A 12,351-nucleotide genomic window follows, 5' to 3' on the forward strand; every position below is an offset into this window, starting at 1 on the left:
AACCTAACAACAAATAGTTCTTAAAACTACCGATGTAAAAGAAAGAAATATTTTTATTTTGTTACAAGTATCCAACAAATTACAACGCATTTAAAGTTTAAAAGTATGTTGGCTTATAGAAATGTCAATAAATGCACAATCACAAATTACGCAGATAAATATCATTTTAATCAATGAAAATACTATTTTAGCAATGTCGATTACCGAATACTTAAGAACTTAACAAATAGTGGAATATATACATTTTGGACTGTTTTGGCGAGAAGATTTACGCTAAATTATTTACATCAGTGTTAAACAACAGGTTTATCGTGAACAAAATACATCGAAATAAATAATGATTACAAACCCGAACTGAAAATTCTAAATTTAGAATTATATGATTTTATTCAAGCATTCGTCGTGTAGCCTCCCCGTGGTGCAGGGGGTAACGCGCTCGTTTTGCATGTGAGATATCGGGTGGTTTACTTCCCAGTCGAGGCAACTATTTTAGTGTCTTTTTTTAGGAAGTAGCCACGATATGCAAGGATAAAGTGTGGCTGTCATAAAAAATGAACATAAATGATTTTTGATGCAATTCTAGTCATGCAAAATTCTGTATGTATTAAACTCAAACTGTTATAGAAAAACTTCTAAACGCAGTCGCTGCATCTCAGTGCACCGTAAGATAAATTATAGTATATAAAAAATAAATTATACATGAAAATACATACAGATAAACAGTACAATTTGCACAGATCAGAATACCACAGAGCTTGCAGCCCTTTGATTGATACACGCGTTTTGTTACAAGGCTATCCTGTAGTGTATATGTTAAAACAGAAAGGTTTATGATTCAATTAGAGGCCAACCAGTAATCCATAGCACGCGCATTATAGGCTGGCGGAAAATTTCTCTTGAAGACGAGAGGGGTGTGATATAACAATGATAATAACACAGTATTTAAAGCTAGTTTAATTTTATGCACACATTTTTGTTAAATTCATTTTTACTAAACATTCGCATAATCATATGTGTTTCAAACTTGAATTTGGCCCTGAGAGTGTTTATCATTTCTTTTTACGAAGATAGAACGCATCGTATATTATTATTAAGGTGTTCCATATTAATATAATTTCCTTTTCTGTCCTTCTGATTATCAGTCAAGGACCAATCAAGCTTCTGGTTTCTGATTACTTCAAATAGCTAGACATATAGGCGTGAGCGCTAAGTTGCACTTTCCAGTAACGTCCATGAACAGGCTCAATCAAACTGAGCCTGCAACAATTTTTGCAGTGTTCGGCTCTGTTTTTCTCTATTTTATTATGTAGTTTCTATTTGCTATTTATTATTAAACTGCCTGAGTCTTTTGAAAAGAAGTTGTTTACAGTTAAGTTCTTTAAACATAAACAACGTAGGATCGTCTTCGTAATTAAAATTCATGCACATATTTCGCCTACATAACAAAGTAAAAATAGGCTTTTTAATCTTCTTATTGGTATCATTGCACTTGGGATAACAAATAAAATTTATTACATTTTAGAAAAAAAATAGCAGTGTCAAAGTCACTACCTCACGCGGAGTGGATTCTATTGTAGTGTCAATACAAAAATATCGAATGTCACTTCCTTGTCATTTCTTTAATCTATTGCCACTGGTCTATCATATCTAAATTTTGAAAAAAGAATCCCGACAAACACGATCTATCATTATCACTGAACCTTTAATTCTGACAAAAATCTGAGATAAACTGCGACGCATTTTATAAAACATGTAATAGCAAGTTGTCTTTGCAACCAAACATACTGGTGTAGTGAAAACATAGATAATGTAATTATTGCTACCCGGTTAATGGTTCAAACTTAAACGGGGATGGAAACGATAAGTAATGGATGAGTATCATAAGAACTTAAACATTTTTTTCTTTATTTGTTTAAAAGATGTATATTTGAAAGTTAAGGTAAATCTATTTTTAGAGATTCATCAACAATTTTGATTTAATATACGCTCTGCACAGCAATTTAAAATAAAATACATTAAACATTATATAAACAACAAAATCGCAGTAACAAAAGCAACAATTAGTAATACATTGATTATCAGAACAACAATTATTACAGGTAAATTAATAAAATGTTAATGACAATGTTGACAAAGACAACGATGATGATGGTGGTGATTATAATGACAATGACAAAGCTCCTACATCAGCTGCTGATGATGATGATGATGGCAATGATAAGGTAAGTCTAAAAAGGCATTATGAAAAAAAAACGCACCGTAAGGAATCAGTGTGTGATTAAAATGATTTACTTTGTAAATAAAATACCTTCGAAGCGACCTCCACGTGCTACTCTATTTACGGCTGCAAATGAGAAAGTCGACCTAGTAATATATATGCATTCTTCATCATGTCACGGTTCAGAACTGTTCATTATTTAGGGGAGATGTGTAAGCGACCGGATATTCCGAGGGTCCTGTTTTTGAGTCCCGGCCAGGCTGCACATTTTTCTCACCCTGTTATAATCATACTCGACTATAATAGCTAAGTCAATATGTTTACAACAGGTCGATTTGATAAGCAGTTAGAATATTGTAAATTATATAATAGTGTACAGTTTACATTGAACTTAACTTATGGCAATATACCACGAGTATGTTTAGACTAAATTTGTATTACTTTAAATATGAAACGATCTGTGTTATGCCATTTGTAGAAATGCCATTCTATATTAACACTGTAGGCATGACACGTTTTGATTCAAAATGCGGTTAGATCTGCAAAATGAATGTATGTTCACATGAATATAAAGTAAATAGGAAATATGATACAGATATATCACATTTCGTAGACACAAATAAGTTATTGCATTTATAATACATTCAGTAAAATATTCATATACTATCTATACAATATGTTGAAGGATTAGGCAAAAAAGGTATGATCGGGTGCATTCCCTCCAAATACCGGCATGTCATCTGGTTTTGTGAAATATTTGAGTAACTGCATCAATGTATCAAGTCATAAATATGGTATAATTTCGGAACCGAAAAAGTTAAAACAAAATATTCACTGTGTTTCTGGTGTTTTAAAACAAATCGCCAAAGATCTGTATTTTTTATTTAGAAACTAAGAGGGAACTAAACAGGTTAAAACTCAATGAACCAGCTGATTAACAAGATTAATCTCGTGCCGCAAGATACATGTTGATGATATTTCTTCTTTTCGGTTCATTTCTTTACTATTTTTGGAGCTGGGGTAAAACCTGCAACCTTATGATTACTGAACTAGCACTTTTGTTCAGCTAAGTGCTTCGATATACATGTAGTGGAATGGCCCATAATACTGTTGTAAAAACTTTTGGCCAAATCCTTTTCTATATTGTGATATTTGTTGTTGTATATTGATATATGCAATAAATATTATTTAACTAAGGTAATGTGGTATGCTGTTATGCAAACGTTTTAATACATATATTTTCAACAATTCAGGTCAAGGTCTATAACGTCTTCTGACTGTACATCTCCAGTTCCTTCCGGACTACATCGATATGTTCCTTTATCAGTACACAGAAGAAAGTCTACATGTATTGTGAACTTTCCATGCGTTTCATTAACATAAGTTTGATCCGATTTTATGTTGAAATTCGGTATTCTAATATTATCTCCTGATTTGATCGACGATACAAACTCTCCATTAGCCCTTGTGATCTTAATGTCAGTAAGCCCTTTTAAGTCTTCCACGATACAGACAATGTCAATTTGTCCCCCAATAGTAGCTGAATGTCTGTCACTGAAGAAAATGTCTGAAATTTAAAAAGAAACTTGGTTCATAAGAAAGGATTAATATAATATTATTTAGGCACAAAAATCAAGAAAAAAGTCAACTGGTGTCAAACTATCAGTCGGTGGCACCGTCGTGGACGATAACTTGCATATATCGTTACCTTTTATAAATAGGCTAAACTAAGTCAGCCACATTTTCATTTAAACCGTTTAGGCGTTCTTTTATACTTGTTTTTAAATTCATATTACAAAAACAATAGACGGTGTAATGTATGCCGATAAGCAAGTCAATATAGTTTGAAATGCAATATTAACTGAAACCACGAACGTGTGTCCTGCAAGCTCTTTAAGAATTTTTACAGCTTATTAAAAGCACATACTTCAGACGACCCAACCATGCTTATGCTTATATTCATGAAAATCATAAAGTTACCAAATATAATACTTCAGGTTTTCACTTCTCACTAATGTACCACATCTCAGGTATTTTAATGAATAAAAATGGCTAATAAAGTTCATGAAAAACAAACGAACATATTCTTAAGTCTGAACATTTGCAAGGTAACAGTATGCAGGAGACCATGCGCATGGGCTTTTATTGCCAGACAATTGCAGATATTTGGTCAACCATCACCTACGGCCTCTATCACATCAGCCCTACGACAGCCGTACGAACGGATTTTGTCTAAAATCGCTGTGTTTCGTGCGGGAGCCGCAAGACATTTGTACAAATTCTTTAAGGTCGCAAGGTTGCCTCAATAATTTCTCAACATGCACATTAATTCTGCGATTTTGTAACAGATTTTGGATGTCCTAAGACGCAAGACAGTCATACGGCAGACGCACGATTTCTAGAGGTGCTCGTGTAAAAATGTTTTGGGTTTGTCTTTCGAGGACCGCAGGTTTACCGCACTAGGATCTTACGACTATTGCAAACCGAAATCTTACGATGTCTTGATAGACTGCGAAATTGCCTGAGACTTTTCTACGGCACATACTTCTCTACAAATCTTACGAACCAAGTTTCGTGCGGCCGGTGTGATAGAGACTTAATTATTCAAAGTGTCATCGAGTTATCACTATTACCTGTTATTGGACAACCTCTTGATGGCGAACAAGGAATGCATGTTTGAGATTGATCGTCATAGCATGCATTGTTGTCACATGCTCTCACTTCCAAAACTGAATTAAAGTGATTCTTGTCATCACAAACGATGAAATGTTCGCAGTCATACGGGTACCGTACCTGACTTTTACCATTGCATAAAGTATCTATAAAATAAGAAGTCAGCAATAAGAAAAAGTTTCTGACATACAATATATGTAAAATTAGTAGTGTACCAAAACAAATACCAGACTTTTACCATCCTAAAATAAGAAGTGAACAATTCGAAGCAAATAAAGGTTTCTTATCATGTTTGAAAAGATTGTAACACATACATTGTAATTCTAAATATGTGCAGAAGAAAGTTAAACAAAAACAACAACAAAGGTCAAAAATAAACATATAGTCACCTTGTATAACTTTTACGACGCCACTCTCAGATGTGAACACTGTTTGGTCATATGCTTCTTCTGACGGTTTTGCAGTGCATCTAATATGTTTCCTGTGCCATTCCATTGAAACATTTTTTAGGCCAAATGTAACTTTCATCCTATACCAGCAATTATCCAAGTCAAACCTTATGGTATCAATCCACGCCGCATTTGTATTGCTTACACCGTTTGAAGAGGACCAAACATAAGGCCCCTCACTTGAAAAAAAAATTATCGGCCTTTTCCATATAAAAATATGACTAAATTCTTATTAGTTCATTAATGAAGGGATATTAATCAATTTGATTTGTGGTAATAATGTCATGCAGATAAGACGGGAAAAGCACATAAATATTGATTTTATAACAAACATTACTGAAATTATTGGAGTTGAATTTCCCTGAAGAAATTGAAAATTATCATAATTATAACACATATTTGACATACAAATAAATGAATTAATTGTGATTTAAAAGATCTGTCAAAAAGTGAATTATTATTCATGTCTGGTTAATTTTATTACCGATTGATCAATATTAATGATTATTGATATTTGTGATTACCCAATGTTTGGAGAAGACAACAAAGTGGTAAAGGAACCATCATTGCCAGTGTCAATTCTGACGTGACCGTTCGGTTCCGGAAACAACATTTCACAATGAAAAAGTGTGGACTTGATATCATCTTCGACAACTTGGGCTGGCACGAAAAGCTCCGGCTTAACCGGTTTGCCTAAGGGATAAACATTTCCAAAAAAAATATCATATCAAAGAACACGCTACTTTTTAACGAACTGAAGGTCTAAACGCATAAGATTTGAATTTCTTAAAAAGATCAACTAGGACTCTTGAAATTTCATTTTTTTGATACATTTCACATTAATTTTGAATAATCATAATGGTAAAATGAAGTAATCGAAAAATCTGAAACTTTGCATACAAGTAACTGGTCAAGACCTTCAACTAATAGAATATTTATCTCGAAAACATTGTTTCCAGTCTCGTCATGTCAAAAAATCCTCAGTGAAGTCCCTTTAACCCTTACCACGCTCAATGTGTTAAATAAATGTATCAATGTACATTGTATGCAATAAAGCAGACATATATTTTTCAATTGAGAAGGATGATTATAAATAACTAAAATAGGCTAAAGGCAGTCGAAGTTTTCTTGAAGATTTGTTACTAACAAACATGTTACATGTAAGGCAATTGTGCACTAACCTATTACTTAATTATGTTGCGAAAGGTTAAAAGGAGTTCTATAACAAACCTTGTATTCGAACAATTTTTTCATCACGAAATGTGTTCACAGTATCACTTGTTTCAATATCACAGGTTATGTTTATTTCACCGGGTTCTTCGAAAGCATCGGAGCATTTGACTGTCTCAATCATCACTTTAAATGTACCCGATTCATGCGTAAATGTTTTGTCAATGATAATAATTCTATCACTGTCTGTAGTCACTTTGTACGAGTCTACATTATTGACAACAGAGGCAATTGTTACGGATTCACTTTTTCTGTTAATGCGTTTGAACTTTATATTCCTCCAGTTTGGTATTTTTCTGAATTCACAAGACAAGGTTGCCATTCCACCGATGAGGACATTATCGGTGTCTACAGATAAATCAACTGAAACATACAATCAGTACAAATGCAAAGAAAAAAGTACATTCTGTAGTAAAAATAACCAAAGGTGGAAACATTGAACGTCGACCAAAACGGAAAAAAACTTCAGAATAATACAGGCCTTGTTTGATTGAGTCTGATTTTAAGACGTTGCAGCAAATATAAATCACATTTAATAAAAAAATTAAAAGGAATCATTATGTTACAAAAGTGAACAACCATTTTAAGACGAAAATTGCAATATCTTACCTAAATTTTCACATTTTGGATTTCCGACCCACACGCCATTTTCGTTACACATTACGGAACTACCACTAGATGTTGTAAAATGGAAACCAGGCTCACATTGAAGATTAATTGATGACCCCAATGTTGTTTCATGTACAGAGTGTTGAGTATGAACATGGTTAGGTGGCTTATATATCCCGCAGTCAACTGGCTCACATGTAATTACTTCACTCCAAGAGCCCGTTTCTAGACAAATTGCCGTATCTATTTCTTTTACTTCAAAACCTTTATTACATGTTATCTTAACAGCCACTTGTGGTAATACCTCCTCAGTAATATTGGTATGGCCGTTGGACAAATTTGGGTATTTTTGACACTTTGTCTGACATCCATGCTTGTAGTCACACATGTTGTCATCCTCTGCAATGTACGAAAAATAAGATTTTTATATTCAGTTGATAAATAACGATAATTCATTTTCGTTGTCTACTATTATGGTATACAAAATAAAATAAAATAGAGACATTGTCAAACAGAATCCTTAAAGAAAGTCCTACAAGACAAAATTGTAAATGTTGCAGGCGCGATTTGATTGAGCCTGTTCATGGATGGTATTGAAAAGTGCAAGTTACCGTCCACGCCCTTTAGCACCGGCTTAAGCAGAATTTAATATTTAACATGAACTGGTACAATTTTGAATTTTGAACATGCGCAGATGTGTTCATATGGCGGTTATCATGGAAACTTCAATGTGGCACTTACAATGTGGCACGTAATTGCCATTCCAAGAAAAGCGGAATATAGTCCCCAAGAAAAACATGCGTGTGCCCTAAACGAGAAAATAATGGACAGAACTAAATAAAATGGAAATTTAAAAGGGGATCAGAGGTTATGAAGCCTGCATATCACAGATAAGACGGCAAAAGACACATTTAAAAAGCAGGCTTAAGGGTGATTTATCAGTATTCAAGGGAGGAATACTGGAACAACCCAGCAAGAAAATAGCCTAATAGAAAGAACTAAATTACCACAAGCACAACAATAATGTCGCACTGAACGATAATCAAGGATCAAAAATTAAAGCCAAATTAAAAAAAAGATCAAATTTTCTTTTTCTGTGGCATTTTAGGAGATGGTTTTTAAAAGGCGAACATATAGTTCACTTTAATTTCAAAATAATAAACTTGTAATCAAGTCAGAAAAAATAGGTGACGCGGTAGTATAAATAATGAAATTTAATTTGATACGGTTTATAGTTTCTTAATTCTTAAGTGATTTAATTCAAAGTTCGTTAATATGAATACTTGATTAGTATAATTATTATAATTATATTAATATATAAATGTATTTCATATCATAAAAAACAGGAGCAAGTCAACAACAACGTCCATACATAAAACATACATAAAATTAAAGGCAATGCCTTTAAGAATGTTTGGTTATTTCTTAAATTTTTCTTTTAAAAAAAGTGTGCTATAATTTTAAATTGTCAATAAATAGAAAGTCTAGTTACCAATGGAGAGATCAGAACAAAATTTTATTACTTGGTTTAAAAGAAGTTCATCACTATATTACATAATTATACAAATACAAAATATAATACATAATTGACATATCACATGAACATATATTACATAAATTACTGAAAATAATGGTTTATTACATGTGAAATTGGTTAATGAGACGGAAAATTACTTAAAAAGCATTTGAATACATATGGAGATATAATTGAAGATATTCCTATGTTCTTTCAGGCTTGGTTCGATTAAGCCTTGTCATGGTATGTAGCATGTTAATTTGAAAATGATGCAATTTATCCGAAGATGTCAATAACCTATACCTTAAATACGACAAAAGAAAGTAAAGGTAGGTGAAATATAAATAGTAAATAATTAAAAGTAATTAGTAAAAGGAAGTGTGATATGATTTTGAATGAGCTAAGATATTTTAGGCCCAATTCACTTTTAAAATCTACATGGCTCTAAAGATGATTTCCTAAAAAAATTTATGCTTGTATCCTCATTTGCACTATTTTCTCAATTCACGTGCTAATATGAGGAACACCTTAAAGCATTATGTCAAAACATACACTTTCACTGTAAACATAATCAGAGACATAAAGTGTATTGTCTGAGGTAAAGCAAAACTTCAGTCGTACATCACATAAAAAGGTACACTTAAATTGTTAATATGATCAAATCAAATCCATGCCTGGCAAGAGGTTGAAAACATCATTTGTCATACACCGGTATTCCAAATACAGACGTATTAAAGGCGATTTTAATACGGGGTGTATTTGGTATATTTATTCATAACGTACATCTATAGTTGCATTTATTTATAGTTTAAAATTGTATCTGCTTGTATTTGTATTGCAGTTATCATTAAGTTGATGAATGATACGTATTTAAAATTACCTTTTAAATCACCAATCATAAGAACTGCGACAATAGAGGCAGTGGCAGCGGCAACTAATATAACCAGAATTACACCAGTAATTATTTTGCATTTACTACATATTTTCTTCTCCTTTTTATTTGGTGCTGTCACTATTTTATTTGAAGGCACCTGCAATATCAAGGTGGATCATACATTACAATTTGTCAAAGGAGTTCCACTGTCAAATAGTCTTAAAAGAATAAAATTTGAAATGCTTGCACAATAAAGATAATTATTCTGGACAAACGGAGGAAAAGAAATGATCTGATGTTTTGCGTACAAGTCGTGACTTACATCAAATGGTACACTAGTCTTGAAAAAATATTTCCAGTCGAAACAGTTTGTAAGAAAGTGTCTATTAAGTAAAGAATACAAATATATAGTAACAAGTTGAGCCCCTACGTGACTGCTTGTCTTTTCTTCTTAACCCTGTGTCTGGTAGAGCCACCGATTCAACCCAAACAAAGACCAGTTGACGCATTCGTGACGTCTGATCAAAAACTGCACTGTCTGTTATTCATCCAGTACTCATTGGAAAATATTCACTATGATAATAAACGATTTCGTCATAATTGAAGGATGGTAAGTCTATAAAGGAATTTAGTGAAGTACGTTTAAAACTACTTAAATTTACCTAAATTATAAACACGTACCCTGCCCACATCATATGTACTCGTCAATGTTGCCCCAAGTCCATTGTCAGGTTCGTGATACTCATGTGTTTCACTAAGCCAACTTATCCTTATATCGCTATGATTAGTATCATCACCACTCTCTCCAATCCGTCGAGGGTTCGGTTCAAGATAAGTGTCAGTTGATTCATCAGTACCCTTACTTTGATATTTAGATATATAAGCATCGTGTTTAGAATTTTTCTCATTATGTTCAAGTTGTTGGATTTGCTCGCGTTGATGGTTTTCGTTGTTTGAATCGCGCAAAAAGTGTATCTCGCCATTTGTAGCATACGAATAACCAGCGGTTCTTTCTTTATTTGGGCTAGTAGGGAGTCGATCACCGGTATTAAAAGACACATATAAATCCGAGGCACTTTCACGTTTACCAGGCGTAGCATTATCGTATTCAGGGTTTGGTGTAAAAAGCGTGTTTTCACCGCTTCTGTCTTGAATAGTTGCATAATGTTCGGAATTGCCGGACATCCGTAGTTGTTCGTTTGTAGCACTCCATTGTACGTTGTTAATCTTTTGGTGTTTTAACTGCCCTGTGTTTGGATCATTGAATATGTTATGCTTATCAAAACAAACAAAGCTTTTCTCTAGTGGCTTTAATAAATCCATTTCAATTTTAATACGCTATATTTATTTTATAAAATATTTGCAAAATGCATTTCATATATCCTTTATCGGTATATACCACAAAGTAAATATTCAACGTGTGAAGAAATAGTAACTAATTTTAGTTTTTAAACTTCCGTTTTATAAACCAAAAATAGATATTACGTTTAAAATCAACAGGACAAAATTGTGTACATTGTGCTTATAACCTCGATATTGAAACCAATTAAGAAATTGTATGCTGATTAAACATGTCATGCATAATTAGCAGAATGCCAATACAATTAACAGATTGAACCCAATGGAACCGTCAGGGATACTACACTTATGAATATAATGTGAAAAAAAATAAATATAATTGATCAGAGAAGTTTTCGTCAACCATTAACGAAATGTGGCGACGAACCAACACGCCACTTACCGACCAACCTGAGTTTGTAGTGCACTATATTTGCTCTATAATTGACATAATTATTTTTAAAAGAATATATATAAATGCTTTTTATATATTTAATGGTCTGATGCAAAGAATACAAGATGTCAGTTATTCCATTTTATTTCTTTATGTCCTTGAAAGTTATTATTCCCCCAAAACAACAAAACGTAGGATAATAAAGACTTAATTATTATGTTATATTGATGATAACAAAATTATATAGATGATAACAAGATTTTTTATCCTAATATCGTTTTTTACTTGTGGATACTTAAACAGATCAGAGCTCGGGTGAGAATGTTGGTATCAGAGAGGCACATGACTGATATAGGACATAAAAATCAGATATAACAGTTATAGGGAGGTAACACAATTACTTCTTTGAAATGCTACTAAATAAGTTATCTTTCTTGATACCATAAAACTATTAACTCGGCTCTTGTTTATTTTCATGAAAGATACTGCAAGGTCCCGCAAACTCAGCTTGAGCAATATTGAATTGTCAACAATAAACATATTTGTAATCAATAGTAATTTTAAGAAAAATACAAAAAGCATGTATAATTATGTTAATACATATTCATCATGTATGAACCACGGTGAAATTCAAAATATCACCATTTTCGTGTTAAATGTTGAATTTTGCTTAAGCTGGTGCTAGGGGGCGTGGACGGTAACTTGCACTTTCCAGTACCGTCCATGAACAGGCTCAATCAAACCGAGCCTGCAACATTTTCAATTTTGTTGTGTTGGACTTTCTTTAGGGATTCTGTTTTTCTGTTTTTCTCTATTCCATTGTCACATCCGTGTTATTTGTGCCGTGTGGCGGCTGTAAAAAGTCTCCCCGTACATTTAATCAATGATGTTATAATTTCGATCCTTGTTATGTGGTACTTTTAGTTTCTTCTATTTGGCCTTTTTCAACTAGGGTGGTTCCAGTATTCCTACTTGAATACTGTATAATCACCCTTAGGATATGTTGCCTGCTTTTTAAATTTGTCTTTTGACGTCTTATCTGTGATATGC

General features: G+C 32.9%; 1 protein-coding gene across 1 annotated transcript; it reads right to left on the reverse strand.

Moving 5' to 3' along the window:
- Positions 1-936: 936 nt before the first annotated feature.
- Positions 937-11,013, reverse strand: LOC132748433 (uncharacterized). The gene is made up of 8 exons (XM_060738047.1): positions 10,251-11,013; positions 9,576-9,726; positions 7,180-7,578; positions 6,571-6,933; positions 5,865-6,033; positions 5,281-5,519; positions 4,852-5,037; positions 937-3,785 (listed from the first exon to the last, which is right to left on the reverse strand). The coding sequence occupies exons 1-8, from the start codon at positions 10,890-10,892 to the stop codon at positions 3,460-3,462; spliced, it is 2,475 nt and encodes an 824-aa protein (XP_060594030.1). The 5' UTR covers positions 10,893-11,013; the 3' UTR covers positions 937-3,459.
- Between the last annotated feature and the right edge of the window lie 1,338 nt (positions 11,014-12,351).

This window comes from Ruditapes philippinarum, unplaced genomic scaffold (genome assembly GCF_026571515.1).
Source record: "Ruditapes philippinarum isolate M1 unplaced genomic scaffold, ASM2657151v2 ctg1938_1_1_1_1, whole genome shotgun sequence".
NCBI classification, from domain to species: Eukaryota; Metazoa; Mollusca; class Bivalvia; order Venerida; family Veneridae; genus Ruditapes; species Ruditapes philippinarum.